The sequence below is a fragment of the Ctenopharyngodon idella genome, chromosome 8 (genome assembly GCF_019924925.1).
Source record: "Ctenopharyngodon idella isolate HZGC_01 chromosome 8, HZGC01, whole genome shotgun sequence".
NCBI classification, from domain to species: Eukaryota; Metazoa; Chordata; class Actinopteri; order Cypriniformes; family Xenocyprididae; genus Ctenopharyngodon; species Ctenopharyngodon idella.
In genome coordinates, this window is record NC_067227.1 from 3,855,189 (window position 1) to 3,877,831 (window position 22,643).

The following is a 22,643-nucleotide window of genomic DNA, read 5'->3' on the forward strand; positions in this document are numbered from 1 at the left end:
CCTTAGCACCCACATAGCAACACACTAGAAACCACAAATAACACCTTAGCATTGTAGCAACACACTAACAACCACTCATAACACATTAGCATCCACAAATAGCACATTTATTGTGGTGACACACTAACAATCATTCAGAAAACCTTAACAAGTACATACAGTAGCAACACCCTAGAAATGACAAATAACACCATATCATTGTGGGCAGTGGGTTTGCACAGGCAAACACCACTCATATTTCTAAGGATGCAGATGTATTATATAGTTCTATGTAAAAATGAAGGGTTACACATTATTTTAAGGTGTCCTTGTTACAGTGTAATTATACTGAGTAATATTAATTAACATGTACTTACTATAGGAATAGGGTTAGGAGTAGGGCTTTAGGGTTAGTTGCTTGTAATAATGTATAATTTACTGTTATTACTAAAGTAAGTACATGTAACATGTAACAGACAAAATAAAGTGTTACCAAATGCAGTTCTTTCTGTCATTATAAGAGAAGAGATATGTAATGATATGAGAAATTCTCTACTTAATTATGTGCAGAAAGAGACATTTAATTATTTTTTTTTTTCATTAATATTTAGAAACTAAAACTATATGAAAGATGTTTTTCATACAGTAAGAGCAGAACGTCCAGCCCAGTCTTTATTGTTGTATAGTACCTCTGTAGTGGAATCGGAGCCCCCTCAGTGAGATGTAGTTCACACAGTAGGAGTGTGCTATAGCAGCCTGCGTCACAGGTAATAACAGCAAGGTCAAAAAGCTGATGGTCATCAGAGCTGAACCAGAGCTGCTCGGTCGAGCAGACAGAGACACTATCCTGTATGAGACCATAAACCCATCATCACTCACTTCACGCTTGTGCAGAATGAGCTGCCTGTCCATCCCTGCAACCCCTAATTGGACCTAAACCATATTATATATGATTTTGTTTTATTTTTTTATGTTTTAAAGATTACATTTTTTATCAAAATTATATACGATTGCAAAAATTGTAAATGTGTTTTCAATTACACATATGAACAACCAGTCAGTAGTCAAGTCAAGTCATGTCACCCTTATTTATATAGCGCTTTTAACAATGCAGATTGTGTCAAAGCAGCTTTACAGTGATAACTGGTATATAATTTTGGCTACACAGAAAATGGTGTCATTATCCATCTTAAGTAAATTCAGTATTGATTCATTCCAATGTAAGAATCAATAGTTATTAATTTAGTTAATTTATCTCTATCAGCACTGGAGTAAACAATGATGTCATCCTCCAGCTCAGTTCAGTTCGCATACAATGGTGTCGATGCAGGCAGATCAAAACACAGGATAGTAATGATACTGATTTAAGATTCACAAACATTTAAAAACATAAAACATTTCTAGATTCATTTGGAGTTAGACATTGCTGAAAATAATTACTTGTGGTTCAGTGAGAGATTCAAATGTTGATTCAGTAGCAGCTCTGATGGATTCATTGAGTTCATTCAGTGAAGGATTTATTAGTGTATTTTTTCCCTGTTGTAAATCGATGAACTTATACAGTCAACAGTCAATATTATGATACACTGTCAGTATATTCATGAGAACTGCCAGGCTCACTATTATAACTTATCTTAAATCTCTGCTCTAATGATTTGGTTTGGTTTTGATTTTTATCCTTTTGATTTTTCCACAGAGAGACACTAAAGGGCAGTTTGTCTTGGATCATGTGTGTAACTACTACAGCCTGCTGGAGAAAGATTACTTTGGCATCAGATATGTGGATCCAGAGAAACAAAGGGTAACTACACATTCAACACATATAAAGTTTCTTTTGGCCCCAGTATTCATTAAAGGGGTGGTTGATTATGATTTCACTTTTTTAACTTTAGTTAGTGTGTAATGTTGCTGTTAATGAGCATAAACAACATCTGCAAAGTTACGATGCTCAAAGTTCATTGCAAAGGGAGATATTTTCTTTTAAATAAATCTCTGTTTAAGGACTACAACAAATAGCTGATAGGGACTACAACGCGCTTCTTCCTGGGGTAGTGATATCACTAACCCTAAAATTTACATAAACCCTGCCCCTGAGAATGCGCAACAGAGGGGGTGAGGCCATGTTGGGCTGCTTTATAGAAGAGGAAGAGTTGTTGTAGTAGAATGTTGTTACCATGCTGTCATGCCGTCACAAATGAGGATCAATTCAATGCTGGATTTGCACAAAAGATTAACATGACACATGCCATGTGTTGACTGGGGCACATGCTAGTCGATGAGTTGAATCAACTCCACAGAAACTACATAAATTTATCCACTAACCATTCAGAAATGTCCAGTTTCATTCTAAAAGTAACTTCTTCCTGAGTCTCTCCATCAGTGTCGACTCCGGTTTGAACAATGTAAGGTTGAACACCGTTACTGACAATTGTCATTTTGGCTGCGTGAGATTCTCCAGCTTTGTTGTTGTTGAGCAACTGAACCGTGAGCTGTTAAAGCTCCGCCCTCTTCTGGAAAGGGGGCTGGGAGCAGCAGCTTATTTGCATTTAAAGAGACACAAACAAAAACGGCGTGTTTTTGCTCACACCCAAATAGGGGCAAATTTGACAAGCTATAATAAATGATCTGTGGGGTATTTTGAGCTGAAACTTCACAGACACATTCTGGGGACACCAGAGACTTATATTACATCTTGTGAAAAGGGGCATTATATGGTGAATTCTGACCTAAAAGTTTATTATAACTACAGCAGATATACTGTGGCTCCATCATAAAACGCATCAAAACAAGTGGAATCTGCGATCAAATTCTGCACAGGCTTTTACAATAATTAAACCTCAAACATACATACAACTTACAATCCTGCTTCCTGAGTGGCAAGTACAATACGGTTCAAAACTTTGGGGTCCGTAAGATTTTGCTTTTGAAAGAGGTCTTGGTTACACTATATTTTGTTGTTACAGTGTAATTACACAAAAGTGCTGAGTTATATTAACTAACTACATGTACTTACTTTAAGGTTAAGGTTAGATTTAGGGTTTGGTTTAGGGTTAGTTACTTATAATTATGCAGAATTTACTGTTGTTACTATATAGTAAGTACATGTAATGTGTAACTGCATAAACTAAAGTGTTACTGAAGTCTCTTATGCTCACCATGGCTGCATTTATTTTTTTTAAAATACAGAAAAAAAGAATAACACTGTGAAATATTATTACAATTTAAAATATTATGTTGTATTTTTTTTTTTTAAATTGTAACAATGTAAAAGTCTTTAATGACACTTTTGATCAATATAAAGCATCCTTGCTAAATAGAAGTATTTCTTACCAAAAAAATAAAAACTAAAAATCTTACTGACCCCAATCTTTTGAAGAGTAATGTAAACGCTCACAAATCTTACATGCACTTGTTTCTGCACTGTCACCAGGGTAGATATTTCATCCTTAAGTAGCCTTTTATACTGACTTTAAATTCTGAACAAAGTTACCATGACAACCCACCAAGGGGTTTTACCCTACTGTATGTACAACAATGTTTTTTCAGTCGAGCAGAAAACCTCCCAGCAGCACTGTAGTGAATTATTTACAGTCATTTATGTTTTAATATTAATGGCCGTTATGGAAAAAAAGGGAGGGTTCATCAGTGGGAATGTTTACGATCATTTCCTGAGCAGGATGCTTATCCAAAGTGCTGACCATAAACATTTTTGATTTATCACCATCTTTACTTGTCAGTGTACAGCAGTGAATCATTTCTTTCTCTTGTCATTTTTTACAGCATTGGTTGGACCCGAGCAAACCAGTAGTGAAACAGATGAAATGTAAGTTTTATTTATTTCATTCTTGCCCTCAAGGTGGCAGCAAGTCACATTTACTGTTGTTCATGAATTTTTGTGGATAAAATGGGAATTTTGCATAAGGTGGATACATTTTCCAATGCATATTTCGCAAACGGGTTCAAGTTGGTCAGATGGATTTGTTTTTTGCTTTGACCAACATTAAGCTGCTTGGTTTAAAAGTGACTAATGTGTAAACTGCGCATCTCACATGGCTATTTACAATAGACAATGGACTTTTTTGCCGACATTTGCCAATGTGACCGCACTTTTACATAGGTTAAAGGGTTAGTTCACCCAAAAATGAAAATTCTGTCATTAATTACTCACTCTCGTCGTTCCAACCCCGTAAGACCTTTGTTCATATTCAGAACACAAATTAAGATATTTTTGATGAAATCTGAGAGGTATCTGACTCGTCCAGCAATTTAACTACCACTTTCAAGGTCCAGAAAGGTACTAAAGACATTGTTAAAATAGTCGACGTGACTACAGGGGTTCAACCTTAATTTTATGAAGTGACAAGAATACTTTTAGTGTGCAAAAAACAAAACAAAAATAACTACTTTAGTCACAAAAAGTATTCTTGTCACTTCATAACATTAAGGTTGAACCACTGTAGTCATGTGGACTATTTTTACAATGTCTTTAGTACCTTTCTGGGCCTTGAAAGTGGTGGTTATATTGCTGTCTATGGAGGAGTCATATACCTCTCAGATTTCATCAAAAATATCTTAATTTGTGTTCCTAAGATGAACGAAGATCTTACAGGTGTGGAACGACATGAAGGTGAGTAATTAATGACAGAACTTTCATTTTTGGGTGAACTAACCCTTTAAACATCACTCACATTCAGAAAAAATTAAGTTTTATGTAGAATTACAGAAGGAAGGTGAATGAACACGTAGCAGAAAAGTGACAGAGAGAGATTGTAGACAAGTGACGTCAATGAAATCAGTCTTTGCCCTGAGCTCTAAACTTCTCAGACTCATTACATTTATCTTTGAAGACTTCATTTCATTCTTCACCAGAGGGGTTTCCCTCATCTCATGGATTAATATAATCATTTTAGCTCCCCTCATGCCCTCGGTTACAGTTCTCTGCATAATCTGTCTCACATTTACTGGCTTGTGCTCAAGTGGCCTCTCTCTCCCCTCATCTGATTGTTGATGTTGTGCTGTTTTCAGGTCAGCAGCCATACACTATGTGCTTCAGGGTGAAGTTCTACCCTCAGGAGCCAATCAAGATCAAGGAAGAGCTGACAAGGTAACAGTTCTCTGATCTAATGTTCAAATTGCATTGGAATAACATAAAAACAACCCCGGCCAGTCACAGTATAAACAGCTCTGAATCACTCAAGTCAAATATATGAGATGGAGGATTCTCTGGAAGAGATTTGCATTTTAAAAACGCCTCCTAGGCAGATTGTTCCAGTTTCATTTGGAAAGAGCATGTTTGCTTTGCTGCTGCCAGAAAGACTGATCTGTGGCTTCTTTCATGTCAAGGTAACCAATGTGATCTCATTACAGTGTATCTCACGAAACCTGTCAAGAACATGTATTCACATATTTCACTCCAAAATAAGAAGAAAGAAAAAAAAAAAAAATATATATATATATATATATATATATATAAGTGTGCTATTATTTTCAGAATTGAGCACATTTACCACCAAATTCTCATTACTGTAAATGTAATGTTTTCGGACACTTGAAGGTAGGGTGGGCAATTCTTTTCATAAACACTTTTTGTTATTCTGGTTGAAACTCTCTTCATGTCCAGATAGTAATCAATAATAGAAATGGTCTAAATATTAAAAAATGTATCTTCTGTGGAAGTCTCAAGACATACAATTTTTTCGTCCAGTCCTTGCATTCAGTTTGGATGCAATGATGAGATGTCCTACCTGCCCGTCAACATATGCATTTCCATACCCCTGCGCACCTGCTCGCGCTGACATCACACGTCATCAGCACGTTCCATACTGGACTTGGATTTATGCATTTCTCTGGCAACACTATAAATGCCGAAATGAACCTGAAGCAGTCAGGTGGTACAAGTATAATCTCTGTAAGTTGTTTATGTTCGTTATTATTGTAATGTTAAGTGCTTTGAGACATGAGGTAATTTAACTCCATCTCTCGTGATGCTTTGCAGACTCTGCTCTGCTGTGTGTGTTCATGTGTTTTGAAGGAGGCGTGGCTTTGGAGACGCTTTGAAGGGAGGGTGGGATCTAATGCTTTCAAAGCTAGCTTGCTATTGCTAGCCTCTCCAAAATTGCCTACCCTACCTTTAATTGCGTGTTAATTGCAATTAAATGAAAATGTATTGTAGTTAATATTGTTATAGATTTATATGCAGTAGTATCAGTTCAAATTAAGAGTGCTTTTCTGAACCACTTAAGTGGGGCTTAAGTACATCTTTATATGTAATTTCATAATTACTCCTTTTGTCTTGTACTGACAAGCATTTAAGCACAAACTAATGTATAATCTATTGTCATTTCAATTGAAAGTTGTATATCATGTATTTAAATATGTTTGTAATTGCACATTTGTAATGATGAAATTAGCACATATATTAATTTTAAATGTAATATTAAATAACACACTGCAGTTAAATCAAGCACTTTACATGTGCTTTAGTATGTTACTCAACACATCAAAATAAGTGACAAAATATTATTAAACATAGTGATTTAAAATTTACTTTAAAGTAAAGCTTTTAATTTGACACTATTACAAGGTGCATTTTAAGGTGCTTAAGTGTGTTAAGAAACATAGTCAGGAAAGTGTCTTTCTATGTACACTAAAGTGGCCTTTTAAGCACACTTTTGTTTCACAAGAGAAAATATGACCTCAGACTTGTTTTCTCTTTTTAATAATTTTGTGGAAAAATGTGTAGATGATGCAACCATCCTGAGTTCATAATGAAGATAAAAGCTCTTATTCAAAGGCATTAAAAAAAAAAGGAAAAAAAACTTGAGCTTTGGCATATTTAGCATTATTATTTTTAATTCTTTAAAAAATATTATCAATTATCCAATTAGTCAATGGCCTTGTGGTCTGTCAGAGACTGACTGTGACCTAGGACCTTTATTTTGAAGGGACTGAGCGTGGGTATGTGCACACAACGAACTCTTTCCACCATTACACATACATACAAACTAAATGCCGGCAAAATATACCATCCTTATGTAGTTATATGTTTGTAGCCTTAATTTTGGTGTTGTGACATCCCATTTATCATCCCAAGTTGGTAGTTTTGTTTTTTGTCTGTTAAATGTTGTTATTTGTTTAAATGTTTAATGTTCAGTGATGCATGCTGTTCCAATATCATTACACAGAAAAGAATACCAAAAATACTTTACACAATAAGTGTTTATTTCATTTCATTTAGTTATCAAGTTAACTTCAATACATTTCAAACAGCTAGACATACCTTCTGGTGCACCTCTCACTTGCCAAACCTGTCCACATGGAAAGTAGCCATATTTAAGCTAACATTTGCTCATGGCAGATTTCTTCATCTGGTTCTGACCTCATATAGGAGGGAGAGAACCGTGGATGTGAGTGTTTTCTTATAAGCCTTGTCTTTATTCTTTTGAGCATTTTAAACTGTAATAGATGTAAATGATGTATGTTGTAGAGCCGAACTATAATGAAGGTATGATGGTTTTATCTTGTCACCTTTTTGTAACTTGTAGGTTTCCCCCTAAAATGGTATGTTCCAAATATAGGAGGAGCCAAAGCTTTAAAAGGCAGCCATTTTAGGGGAGAGTTGGAAGGTAGTGTGGAGAGGTTGAATTGCACTTGTATTTTTGGGCCTGGACTTTGGCATAGTCAAACTTACATTTGTTTATATATTGTAAATAACTTTGATTTATTTCCTTTTGTTTTTGGACTATTGCTACTGTGCACACCTTGGAGAACTACATTTTTGCACCTTTGGGATTAAAACCACTCTGAACTGTGCATTTTTGTCCCCTGCTATCTTATTTACACCTCTGGCTGCTGGTACATCCTAACATGGTCCTTTCGGATTCCGTCGCCCTCACTCTTGTCATGGGTTGCAGTGTAGAGTAATCCAACAGTAAAGATGCGTGATGCAGAAAGACGAATAAAGATACTTTTTAATAAACTCCCAGAACATTAAACACTACACATCAAACATAACGTTAACATGAGACAAAGAACAGAAGGAAGAGAGGGCTTAAATACACAGAGGAAGATAATTAACAGAACAGGGAACAGATGATTACTAATTAGAAACCATGACAACTAATAACTAGAACACAGGCAAAACAGAGAGAAGGAAAACCAAAACAGAACAAGACAATGAAACTAAACATGACCATGACATTGCACCACACCAACCAGCAGCACGGCAGAAACACGTCGGAGGAGCCGAGGGGCTGAAGGGAGACAGCAGAAGCGAGGCAGAGGAACTGGAAGGCTTAGGCAGAGGTGGAGGGAGAGGGAGGCTGAACTGGACCATCCGTGATGAAGGAGACTTGGAGCTGGGCAGATCCGATGGCGACAATGGAGGGTTGGTGCTGGACGATGAAGGAGACTTGGTGCAGGACAATGAATACTTGAGACTGGGCTTAACCATTGGCAATGAAGACAATTTAGGATTGGGCTAATCCAGCGGTGACCAAGACGACTTGGAACTGGACTTAACTAGTGATAACTGAGACAACTTGGAACTGGTCTTAACCAGCAATGATAAAGACGACTTGGGACTGAGCTGAACCAGAAGAGACAAAGATGACTTGTGACTAGGCTGAACCAGCAGAGATGAAGATGACTTGGGATTGGGCTTAACCAGCAATGATAAAGACGACTTGGAACTGGGCTGAACCAGTGATGATGAAGATGATTAGGAACTGGGCTAAACCGGCAGACATTGCGACGACGTGGAACTGGGCTTAACCAACAGAGATGAAGAAGACTAAGAGCTGGGCTGAACCAACAGAGACGAAGAAGACTTGGGACTAGGCTGAACCAGCAGAGACAAGTATGACGTGGAACTGAGCTGAACTTGGAACTGGACAAGACCATCAGAAACAGTAGACCAGCAAATATTTTCTCATCAGCTCATTAAATAATAACTCAGTAACCCAGCTCTTTTCATGCACTTCAGCGACAGGAGTGTGTTCCGATAAACTCCACTAATATGCCCTCGACGACAGATGCTGATGTCAGCTCACACATTTGGACAGACTCTGCTTTGCCTTTGACCGCTTGTTGAGGCTGGTGTTGAAGAATACGCAAAGAAAGCGGTCAGGGTAGTGGGTGAGGCACTCCAGATCTAGGAAGTCCCTTGTGTGATCCTCGAGGGAGCGATCCCTCTACTCAAGGAGGCAAACCGCAGGTATATCCATAATCAAACTCTTTTCTGCAGTCTAAATCCTTTCTTGGTTTTAGTGTTCTGTCACATTTTGCAGTGTACCATGACACAAAATGACGAATAAAGATACTTTTCAATAAACTTCCAGAACATTAAACACTTCACATAAAAACATAACGTTAACACGAGAACAGAAAGAACAGAGGGCTTAAGTACACAGAGGACAATAATTAATGGAACAGGTGAGCACTTATTAGAAACCATTACAACTAATAATGAACTAGAAAATAGGCAAAACAAATAACCAGGACAACCATGACTAGAACATAAACAGAACAAGACAATGAAACTAAACATGACTGTGAAAACTCTCTTTCACTTTGCTTCCTGTACCACTGTGTGTCCTAACGCAAAGACAAAAAAATGTTATATACTGTATAAAAGTATTATTTCTGTTTTAAAATGTTTTAGATTTGATATTATAGTAGTCAGTTAATTTGACAGACATGGTTAGTTTGAGTTCATATTATTGTGTGTATGCTTAATTAATAATACTTAAAAATACTATCATACCAACATGATTACAAAGATTTCAAGAACTTTTTAATTAGGCAAGAACAGTAAGAACTTCTGTTTTTAACTAGATTTTTAAAAGATTTTTCTTTTCATCATTTCGGACATCCTTATTTTTCCTTAAATGAATATGAAACATGTTTGCTCCTCAATTTTATGTTAATAGGATTTTTTTCCTCAAAAGGAAGCAAAAACATTCTGACTGTCAGTGTCAATGTGTGTCACATATTCCTCTTACATTATCAGAGAGCAACGTTCCAAACACAAGCTTTGATTCCATCTCGCTAATTCTCTCAAACACACACACATACATGCACAGACATCTGCACAGATACACAAACACACACTCACAGATTGTTAGTGTGACTAAATCATTAGTGCTGCTCTCAAAACATGGTGCTCAGTGCATGTACACCATCTGAACTGTCAAGATAAATGTATTTGTGTTTCTTGATCTTCCACGCTTTCTCTGTGCGCTGGAAAACGAGAATGTTCTTGTGGCCAGACAGAAGCTTTAGAGAGTGCGAGGCGTATGTGTGTGAGAGTATTGGGGAGCCCAGATTGTCAGAGTTACATGGTTACATCCTGTGAAAGAGAAAGGAAAGGTTTGAGATGGACAAGAGATGCATTAATGTGTCCGTTCATGCTATTTTCTGCTCTGTACCAGAGTTTTTCCTGTTAAAACTCAGTTTGACACAGAAAACATCTATATTTTTTTCCTACAGCTCTCTCTTTAATATTTAATGTAGGAATGGATTTGAGTGCAGTGGGTTACAAAGAGCGAGAATGGCGAAAATGGAAACATGCAAGTACACAAAAGCAGATGCAAATGTTTGGCCAATTCATTGCAGTTTCGTCGTATAAACTTCATAAATCACCATTGAAATGGAACTTGTTATTCTTATTGTGAGTGATTCTTATGTGATCAAAAAAAAAAAAAAAAAAAAAAAGGTTTTTATAATCTTTCATCAAATGTGAAAGAACTTACTCCACCTCTGAAATGACTTCACTGGATAAAATCAAGTCCTTCCGTCGACCCTAATTATTGTTGTTCTTTGAATATCATGTTTCTCTTGGAAATTTGTCCCATTACCATTGTGAAGAAGAAGTGCAATTAAGTGTAGTGAATGTACACTTGTATTGTACTTCAAATTTGCTTACTAAAGCACATGTAAAATACTTGATTATAATTTTAACGGTAGTTTGTTATTCAATATTAAATTTAAAGTTAAATTATAATACAATTTAATTGCAATTAACATGTAATTAAGTGTCCAAAAGCTTTGTATTCAGTTTGCATTTAAGTACTCTTAAATGCATATTCTTTTAATGTTTATTATTTCCATAACAAGTGCACTTTTTAAAGTATGCTAAAGTGCACTTCTTTTTCCAAAGGGAAGTGAAGAAGAAGGTTGTAAATTCCCTTTGCACTAGTTTTTTTTCTTTATGCATCGAATTATAAATAATGTAGAGCCATTATGCATTTTCAAGTTTGACTATGATTTTAAAAAATAATATAGAGCTCCTACATACCTAGAACACAACCAAATGCACTTTTTTGGTACTTTTTTAAAAATTAAGTAAAGATTCTCATAGGGATTATGTTATATTTTAAAGTACATGTCAGTATTCTATCTTAAATGTCATTGCTAGTTCAGACTTACCTGTGTGAGGTGTATCATGTGTCTACACTTATTTTTAGGCCTTACAAATGTAACATTTCTTAAAGGAAACAGTGTTTAGTGCTCAGTTCCTAGTAATGTTAGTGTATTAAAGCAGGGCTATTTTGCCAGTGAGCACAGACCATCTGGTAGACATTTCTGCTCTGAAAATCAGAATATGATGCCAGAACTGAAGGGTATCAACATTTTATTTTTATTAAATACAAGCCAATTGCGATACTAGAAGGCCATTCTACAGCTGTCAAACTTTGAGACAAAGCATCCGTTCAGTAAACTGCTGTTTTAGATGTTCCACACATTTCAGTGGGATTTTGGGGTGCTGCTATTGTTAATGATGTGTTTGTGCTTATTGAGCTATAGGACTAATATATATATATATATATATATAATTAACAATATATTATTATATATTGTTAATAATATATATTATAATATTGTTGATAATATTATAATGAACATATTGGGTCTTACGCATACATTTAATTCAGGAAGTTGATTATTCAGACCAGTCTCTGATATGGGCCACATTTAACATTTGGAATTGGGTACTCTGGCTTCCCTTGTGAAAAAGAAGTGTGCTTAATTGTACTGAATGTGCACTCGAAGGTACATCAAATATTAAAAGAATATTTTTTTTAAAAAACTGTGCTTGCAAAAATAATATGAATTAAATAAAGGCCACTTAAGTGTACTTAAAGAGAGTACACTTTCATGACTGTTTCTTAACACACTTAATTACACTTTTTAAAATGTGCACTTTCTAATAATGTCAAATTAAGTTTTCCTTTAAAGTACATTTTAAATTACTGTTTTAATAATCTTTTGTCATGCTTGATTAAAATTTTAACTGTAGTGTGTTATTCAATTAAAGTTAATATACAGTATTTACTAAATTGGAACTTCATCATTACAAATGTGCAATTACAAATATACTTAAATACATGACATACAAGTTTCACTAGAAATTACATTAAAGTATATTTTAGTTTAGCATAAATGTTTGTCAGCACATTCTGCAGTTCACTTTAAACATATTTCAAAGATAATAGGAAAAATTATGAAATTACATACTGTATAAAGATGTACTTAAGTCCCACTTACGTGGAACAAGAAAAGCACTTTTAAGTTCAACTGATTACATTTAATATAATCTTAAACTGTAATACATTTTCATATAATTGTAAATAACATGCAAGTGTAAGGTGGTGTGAGCCAAAGCTCACAAAGAAGAACAGGAGTAGAAAAACAAAAACAGTATTTATTTTATTACATTTATTCAAATTTAAATGTATTTAAACACAGGAGATCACTGGAGAATAAATAGCAAGAATTTAGGAGATTATATACCACACATGAACAAAAACTGACACAAATTCTGCTTTACCAGCATCCGAAAGTGTCCAAAAACATAATGTTTGCACTAAAGTATATTATTTTAAACTGTATTGTTTGCATAATAAGTGCTCTTTTTGAAAGAATGTTAAAGTGAAGTAAAGTACTTCTTTTTCACAGGGGTTTTCGTGTGAATGCAGCCAAAGAGATAGCATCCATGGTGAATGTTTCATGTTGAAATAACACTAACGCTCTTTTCAAATATCTCCTCTCTTGTTGTTACTCTGTGTCAGGTACCTTCTGTACCTGCAGTTGAAAAGAGACGTGTACCACGGTAGGCTTTTATGCCCGTTCGCCGATGCTGCATATCTTGGAGCCTGTATAGTGCAGGGTAAGAATACAAACTCATCTTCATACAATGTTTACAACCAATCACACATTTCGTTACATTTTGTTATGTAACCAAAGCTTGAGAATTATTTTATTGACAGCTACAGTAGCATGGTGTTCCTGATAAATTTTCTTCTGGAAGCTTTTTAACTAATGAGCAGTCATATTTCAAACCTCTTTCCATATTTCCCTGCTCAAAGTGAAAAACAAAGAGAGATTCTAATGGATATGAACCGCATTTACATTACATTGTTCAAGTGACCCAATTCCGATTTTTTCCTCCCATGTGGCACAGATTGAATATGACCAACGATCGTGTAAGCAGGAAAAAAGCACATAGATTCCGATATTCTCAGATCGGTTATAAGCCTCATTAATATGTGGAAATAAATCTGATATTAATCAGATATGTGCATTTGCATCTGCCATGTAAGTGGACGGATCGAATATTCCCGTCAATGCGAGTCGTACGTCATTGGAAAAGCAACGGTGGGAATAACTCCACCCTCGATCACATGACTCTTTTCAATGGCGCAATGGAGAATGAAGGCTTAACCCAATGTTTTGCTGACCTTTAAAGATGGTGCGGAAAGTAAAAGCTTGTATTATCATTTCATCTCACCATTTTTACTTCCTTTTTGGCCTAAGCTTTTCCGGGTCAGTAGGATACCTTGGGTTGTTTCACCAAGTATATAGTTTAAATGCAAATATCAGATATGGGTCACTTTTAAAAGAAGATGTAAGCTGGTTGTCCAAAAAAAAAAAAAAATGGATATAGTCAACAAATCGGAATTGTGCATCAAGGCCTTCACTGTAAATGTGGCCTTAGATCAGGAACAGATGAGAGTCTCTTGTTTTAGATACACAGATGTCTTAACCAGCTTGTTAGCTTTTTCATGTGGTAATTTGATGAGTTTTAATGCTGTTTGTCTAATTCTAGCTGAACTTGGGGACTATGATCCTGAGGAACATCCTGCTGACTACATCAGCGACTTCAAGCTCTTCCCCAAACAGTCCCTCAAACTAGAACGCAAGATCATGGAGATCCACCAAACTGAGCTGAGGTGAGAGAAAAAAAACACAAATTGAAGCTACCTGCCCATTGGAGTACCAAATAAAACTGCACAAATAAAATTTATTTGTATGTTGGTGTTCAAAAGTTTGAGGTCAATACGATTTTTAAATGTTTAAAAGAAGTGTTTTATGCTCACCAAGGCTACATTTCTTTGATTAAAAATACAGTGAAAACTGTAATATTGTGAAATATTATTGCATTTTAAAATGTAATTTATTCCTGTGATAGCAAAGCTGAATTTTCAGCATCATTACTCCTGTCTTCTGTGTCACATGATCCTTCAGAAATCACAAAATCATTCAGATATGCTGATTTGCTGCTCAAGAAACTTTTTATCAATGTTGAAACTATTTGTGCTGCTTAATATTTTTATGGAAACCATGATACTTTGATGAACAGAAAGTTTAAAACCATTTATTTTATTTATTTACAGTGTGAAGGTATATATATATATATATTAAGGTATATATATATATATATATATATATATATAAAATTATTAGGTATATATATATATATATATATATATATATATATATAAGGTTATATAATTGGAGATCTTATATTGTAAAATTACATTGTTTCTATAGGGGACAATGTCCTGCACTCGCAGAGTTAAACCTTCTTCAGAGGGCCCACACACTAGACACATATGGAGTGGACCCACACCCATGCAAGGTACTGACTTGCCTCAGAAACTTACAAAATATCTACTATATGCTGTATCTAGTATCTAGTACATATAAAATACTGTATATATTTGAACAACTTTTAACCAAACACATTTAAATATACGGCACACACTTAAGAGATGATGAAAAAAATGGTCAAAGATGTCCATCTAGCACATTTACAAAAAAATGAAGAAGAAAAAAAAACTGGATTTACTGCACCGCAAAAAAAAAAAAAAAAAAACTTTTGGCTGCAGCTAAAACATCATAAATCTGATCTTTGATTTAATTTGTTTCAGGATTTCACAGGATCCACAGCTTTCCTGGGATTCACTGCAAGAGGGTTTGTGGTTTTCCAGGGAAATAAGCGGATACATCTTTTAAAATGGTAATTTTAAAAACCATCTTATCATTAGCTTCACTCTTAGATTCACTCTTCATCTCCACCTCATCCTACTCAGTGTAATTTAGTGTAAGGTGCAGTCACAAAAAGGTCAAAAAGGTCCATTGTCTATTGTCAATAGTGCAGTGATGTATGAAGCACTGCTCACAAAGAAGCCTCTTTCAAAACAAGAAGCTTTCTGTTGCTCAACATGGCGAATCCGCCTGTTGTGAAATTTCCAATCACATGGATTCCTATTGAACTGACTGGATTTCGCCTGCAAAAAGTCTGCAAAAAGTCTAGTGTCCACTTTTCCGATTATTCTGGAAAGAAACACCCACTTATAGCCCGTTTACACCAAGGACGATAACCATAATGATAACTGTCACTGTAAAGTTTTAGTAATCATTCTAATTCTGTGAGAATAGAGGCGTCCATGTCACATCTATAACAATAATGAAACTGAGGAACAAAATCGTTGGAATCACTTTCAGAACCATTTTTCCAGCTGATGAATGATAAAAACATTGACAGCCAATCAGAATCCACCCGAATTTAAAGAATACCAATGTTTAAGTGTAGTGTGTTTCTCGTTCTCCTGGTGTTTATTGAAAGTGTCTTTAGTTGTGCATTCTGCATCATGCATCATCTTTATTGGACTCACTGCACGCAAAAATGACAGAATGCCAAACCTCCTAAAGGAATTAAATGGAAAAAAAGGAATGGATATTCCCACAGTATGCATGCTTCTCCTTAAACAAGAGGATCACTCCCTCGAGGACCACACAAGAGATTTCTTAGATCTGGCATGCCTGACTCACTATCCGGACCACTCGCTCTGTGTTTTCTATCACACCAGCCTCAACAATTGGTCCAAGGCATGCCTGACCATGGAAGGTCCTCAAGGGAGTTTTGCCAAATATGTGAAGTAGGTGCTGGTCAAATGCGACTAATTCACTATTCACTGTCTGCCTCGCTGATGAAGACATCGCCAGCCCCACTCCTGACCCAGAGCCCAGCCAGCCTTAAGCCATGCCCGATCCCTCTATGAAAATAGAGCCAGAGTGATTGACAGAGGCCACGTTCGTCCTGGAGCCCGAGCCCATTGCAGAGTCTGAACAGGTGCGTGAGCCCCACCCACACTCCCATCGCTGAGAGGCATTCAATGAGTTGGGTTCCTAAGGATTTATTATTTGATGAGCTGGATGATGAAATGTTTCAAGGTCTCCAGTCTCCACTGGTTCCATCTATCCCCAAGTCGTCTTCGTCTCTGCTGGTTCAGCCCAGTTCCAAGTCATCTTCATCTCTGCTAGTTCAGCCCAGTTCCAAGTCATCTTTGTCTCTGATGGTTCAGCTGTCAAGTCGCCATTAAATCAGACCAGCTCCAAGTCTCTTCGTTGCCATTGGCTCTGTCCAGCTCCAGGTCGCCTTCGTAACCATTGGCTCTGCCCAGCTCCAAGTCTCCTTCAACAAGTATGGTCCTGCCCAGCTTCCCTCTCCCTCCTCCTCTGCCTAAGCCATCCAGTTCCTAGGCCTCGCTGCCGCTGTCTCCCTTCAACCCCTTGGCTCCTCCTTCTGTGGTTCAGCCCAGCTGCTCGGATCCACCTTGGGCTTCCCAGTCATCAGCTGCACCTTGGTCCATGGATTCCTGAGCTCTACCTCAAGCCTCCAAGTCCCAGTCTCCACTTCTGCCCTCTGACTCCATCTTGGCTCAACGCTCCCACGGCTCCACCATGGTCTGTCATCCCTCAGGCTCTACTGGGTTCCTTCGTCCCTCTGGCTCCTTCTTGATCTATTGTCATTCTGGCCTCGCTTTGGACTTGCAGATCTCCTGCTGTGCCTCAACTCTCCACCCCTCTGGCTCCACCAGGCTCCTCCTTCCCTCCAGTTCCGCCATCATCCCAGTCGCACAGACTCCGACAAGTCTGCAAAGCCCATGTCTCCACCTCGGTCATGCGTGAATGTGGCTCACCTTGGCCTTACAGGCCTTCAGCGTTGCCCTGAGTCTACGTCTTCTTGGTTACTCCTGGGTCTCTTATCACGACTTCACCTCAGTCGGTCGGGCTCCTGGCTCCATCTTGGCTCCTCCCTCCATCAGTTCTGCCAGTTCTGCCATGGGCCTTCATCCTGGCACTGCTCTGGGTCATCCTCTGGCTTCTCCCATCTCTGCCCTGGCTCCTCCCTCTATCGTCTCCACCTTGTTGTTCCCTTCTGCCAGCCCATCCAAGGTCTCGTCTTTCGGCTCCTCGCCTACCTCCCAAACCCCCTCCCTCCTATGTTGGACTATTGCAGCGCAAGGACGCACTCTCCTGGGGGTGGGTGTTATGTCACAATCTTTTCTTGTGTAGTTTAATAGTTTCTCTTTAGTTTCATTTTGATGGTTTTACCTGTTTCTGTTTGCCTGAATTTCACTTGTTTCTAGTTTGTTGCCATAGTTTCTAATTAAGTTCCGCACCTGATTCTTGTCCCGTTAATGATCATCTCTGTGTATTTTAGCCCTCAGTTCTTTCTGTTCATGGTTTGGTGTCATTAACGTCAAAGTTAAAATGTAGTGTATTTCTCTAACTCCTGTCAAGAATCCTCTTTATTGGACTCACTGCACGCAACCTTGACAATAATAAACAGAAAGTTGTCATCTGTTGGTGTGGATGAAATATAGTTATTTTTATCTTTATAGTTATTTTTCTTAATGTGAATGGGCCTTTAGACATTAAGAAGCACTTGATTGTTTTGTAAAATGCTTAAACACAGTTCAGTGTTTATGTCATTTAGGGAAAGGCCTGTTCACGACAAGAATGATGACTATAACAATAACTATATTATCGTCCACACACCAATGTTCTTGATAACGTTCTGTTTATTATGAGCATGCGCTGCAGTTTTATTGTCTGCCATTTTAAATGCTAAGACTTATTAAAACTGTGGTTATCATTATTGTTGTAGTTATTTGTTGTATTGTTGTATTGTTAATTGTTGTAGTCATTGGTGTGAACAGGCCTTAAATCTGAAATCAGACATAATTCTGAGAACAAAATGGAATGTATTTAATGCTTAAAGATATCTTGCCACTAAGTTTCTCAAACAAAACTCTTGAATGTCTTTAAAATATTTGGTGCCATGAATCTTGCAAATTGAGCTGCGACCAGGAGCTGTTCTTTCTCAAAATCAGCCTGAGCTTGTAAATAAAACTGTTTCCAGACAGAGTTTAATGCCTGTGTGTTCTGACTCACAGACATTACGTAAGGCCAGTCGATCGGTGCAGTATACATCAGCTGATCAGTGAGCAGTCTGTGAGTGCTCATGATCTATGACATGAGGTTTTGTACAGTTGTTAACACCAGCCCACAGTCAACAAGCAGATAAACGCACTCAAGGCTAGACGTTTGAAGAATTTTCTCTCTCTTATCATTTATATGTCTATATCTCTCTCTCTCTCTCCCTCTCTTATGCCTGACTGTTGACATGAAGTTGTTGCATTGAACGTCTCACTTGTAACAATTCATTTGTAATGTCTCACTCTTGCAGGGCAGATGTCAGCAAATTCAAGTTTGAAGGGAAAACATTCTATGTGATTGGCGTGCAAAGAGAGGTAGGATATATTATCTTGTAAGCTTTTTCTTTTTAAATCTCTCATCCATTGTAATCATATGGTTCATAATGCATTTACCATGTAACGCCAATTTAATTTGACTTAAAACCATTCTGACTTTCATTATGCTGTACATTACATCATGAGGATGTTATAAACACAATTTTTATGTTATCTTACATTCATTTATGACCTTTGGTAAACTCACTCGCATTGTTTTTTATATATTCATTAACATTCCCATGTCCCTATTATTCATTCTACTATAATAAATAGCTAAAAAGATTTTTTTAATGATTTATACAGAATATAACCTATTAAACGCCTCTTTTCACCTCAACATTTTCACGAAGATATCATATTAGTACAGATTTAAGGCCTATTCACACCAAGGACAATACTTATAATGATAACTATAAGTATAAAATTAGAAAAATCATTCTATTTATATAATAATAGAGTCCACAACACATCTATAACGATAACAACATGGAGGAACAATATAGTTGGAATCACTTTCAGAACGTTTTTTCTTTCAAATGATGAATAATAAAAAGCTAATCAGAATTCACCAGACTTTAAAAAGCTTGAGCATTTAAAGCGGCAGACGACGTAACTGAAGTGCGAACTGATAATAAACAGAATATTAGCAGCCGTTGGTGTGGCCACTGATATAGTTATTATAATCATTTTTGGTGTGAACTGGCCTTTATTCAGCTACCTGTGCCTGTCATTCTGTTTGTGTGTCATGCTTTAAATCTAGTTTTACATGTGCTTCTGTCTTCTTTTCTCTGTGTACACTTTTCCATTGCTGGTGAGTAAACATATACATCATGACCATTGATTAACTTATGAATTATTATTATACAGCCTTACAGTTCCTCACCTACATATCTGTCCTGATTTTAATCAGACTTTAGTTGTGGTGCCCAACATAGAGTATTCATAAGAATTTCATGAGCAACATTGTCTATCATGACTGCACAATTATGACAAACATCATAATTATCAAGTATTTCACTGGATTTTCAAATGATTCATTTTGAATTTACATTGAAACAACAAATTATTTTGTGTGAGGCAGCCACTTCATATTATTTTGCTGTAAAAAGCACAAGGTGTTTTCCCTAAATGTATTTATTACTCTTACTCATTATTACTATATTCTCAAATATTTTTAGTATATATTATATAAATATTTTTAATAAATATTTTGAAAGAGAATTGAAAGAAATTGATAAATAAATACATGATACTAAACTAAAATGCAACAATTTAAGCAATGACACTGTCCACAATTCAGAATAAATCTCTTAGTTATGTCATTGCTAGCAGAAATCTAAAATAATTCGTAAAAGATTATTTTTGGGAATTAATCCAAATACATTGCTGTACTGACATGATTATAATTGTAACCTTGATTTATTGTGCAGCCATACTGTCTATAGATATTATAAACTGATTTTTTTTACAGTGGTTCTCAACCAGAAGGGCTCACAATGACTTAAAAATGATTAAAAAAAAAAAAATCATCAAGATATTTCATATTTTAATTGTTTGTTTTTGATCCCACTTGTTAGGGTTCCCTGTGTCTTGGAAAACTTGAATATATGAGGAGGCGAAAGTTTAAAAGTGTGATTTCTAGACCTGTAAAAATCATGTAATATGTAAATAAATAAAATCTTAAAACATTATGCATTTGTATAATGAATATATATTATGTAATTATGCCAAGCACTAAAATATTTTATCAGATAGAAATTGTGAGTAAAAATATTTTTTTAAAATCCTTAAACTTAATCCTTATCCAGTAAATCACAAACAAGAAAAGTTATTAGGCCCTGGAGTTGAAAACCATTTGTTTAAAAGTATTATATATTTGTTAAGTTGCTTCTGAAATTATGCATATTATGATGGGTATGAAACTAAAGTGTTGTTCGATGTCTAAACCTGTGTGTGTGATTGGTTAATTCTGTACACCATGTCATCGTCTGTCTGGTTCACCACCCATGCAAGTCTGAAATTTTCCGGGTTGATACAGTAAGAACCGTTGTATGCTGTTCTCACTGAAGTCTGTCCTGCATGTTCAGACACACACTTGAACAGATGTGTGTGTGTTTACTTATACTGGACATGTGATTGTGTTTCACACAAGCACACGTCTGTCTGTGATATGCACTATTCCACAAGTGCAGACTGTTCACTATCCTGAGGTTGAGCAATGGCTGACCTGTTCTGCTACTCAAATCTCAAAGAATTATTTCTGTATTATTGCTTATACTTAGAGTCAGGCATTTAGACAGACCTTAAAGTCTTGTTGTTAACTCATCCAGTACTGACATGAATAATACCTCAAAATGTGTGGCTTGTTAAAGAGATTTGTGCTATGAATGTTTTTTTGTTTTTTTTTGCACATGGACTATAAAATTAGCAAAAATCACATAGACTTACATTGAGAACAAGAATATTATAAAGACTAGGGGTGAACTCATTAAGCAACCACCTAGAGCACCCTAGCATTGTGTTTAACATTTATAATTGCAAAATTATGATTTTTTTCTTCTCTCCCTTTCTTGTACATATTTCTCTTATTTCATATGACAATAAATTATATTATAAACATTTTTAATGATGTAATGTAAAATATGAAAAATGTTAGCATGTAAGTATTGTTAATTTTGTTAAGTTCAGCACTATTTTACATTGAGTGGAAAGTTTTCAAAGTGCAAGTTTTTGAAAACGATATCATTATCGTCATTATCGCATAATTTGTGAAAACATTGTCGTCATGCACATGCATATTACGCAATGAGTCTATAGGCACGTAGTGTTTCTTTACAAAGTGTTTTAGTCATTTTCGTGGATCCGTGTGAACAGGGACTGTATGCGAAAAATGCAAAGGGAAAACTTTTCCATTTTTAGCATCGTTGTCGTGTAAAAGTTCGGAGTTCGGACTCAAGTTTGGAGACCAAGAGGGCTGCATTTAAACCACATAAAATGCAAAGGGCTACAAATTACAACTTGCATCATAAAACTTATTTAATATTTGTAGTTGTACTGAGTATTGACAAATGCAGTTTATTACCTAGCTAAGTCTTCCTAGTCCTTTAATGGTTGTCCTATTTTAAAGTGTCACTAAACATGAAAATAAAATATTCAACAATGTAAAAAAAATGGGTTAATAGTTTGTCTTGTATTCTTAATGCAAAAAAAAAGAAAAAATCCCAAAAAATGAAAAACCAAAGTATATTTTGGGCTTAATATTCATGCTACTTTTGAACGCAGTGTTAATTTTGACAGCAAATTTTGATTTAGTTTTAGTCATAGTCTTTTAACTAAAATGCCATTTAGATTTAGTCATCTGAATTGTTTTAGTTTTAATCTAGTTTTAGTTGAATAAATGTCATAAGATTTTAGTCGACTAAATCTACGGTAGATTTAGTCGACTAAAATTTAATGGGTTTAGTTAAAATGTAATGCATTAATTAAGAATTTCTATAAAATGTGTTTGCTTTAATAGCTCAGGTAGAGTTGTTCGCCTCCCAGGAATCCTCCCACTGTCCACTGTGGCATTCCCTGACCGAGGCCCCCCCTTGGCACGGACACACTGGTTCACAGTGGGCCCAGGGCCTGCGCAAGTATGCGTTTCCCCCAGTGAGCCTCATTGCACAGACACTGTGCAAAGACAGGAAGGAAGAAGGCATGTCCTTGGGGAAGCACGACCTGAATTTTAGGTTCCTGAGAGGTGCACGAAGGTTGAATTTGAACAGACCTTGCCTC

At 36.2% G+C, this 22,643-nt stretch overlaps 1 protein-coding gene across 1 annotated transcript in view; it reads left to right on the top strand.

Moving 5' to 3' along the window:
- The window catches only part of frmd3 (FERM domain containing 3), a 74,357-nt gene that overhangs the window by 14,096 nt on the left and 37,618 nt on the right, over positions 1–22,643 (top strand). Inside the window, exons 2-9 of the mRNA XM_051903980.1 lie at positions 1,676–1,780; positions 3,760–3,802; positions 5,005–5,083; positions 13,050–13,147; positions 14,087–14,210; positions 14,812–14,899; positions 15,192–15,280; positions 18,800–18,863. Of these exons, the coding sequence (XP_051759940.1) occupies positions 1,676–1,780; positions 3,760–3,802; positions 5,005–5,083; positions 13,050–13,147; positions 14,087–14,210; positions 14,812–14,899; positions 15,192–15,280; positions 18,800–18,863 (690 nt within the window). The remainder of the gene's footprint in view (positions 1–1,675; positions 1,781–3,759; positions 3,803–5,004; positions 5,084–13,049; positions 13,148–14,086; positions 14,211–14,811; positions 14,900–15,191; positions 15,281–18,799; positions 18,864–22,643) is intronic.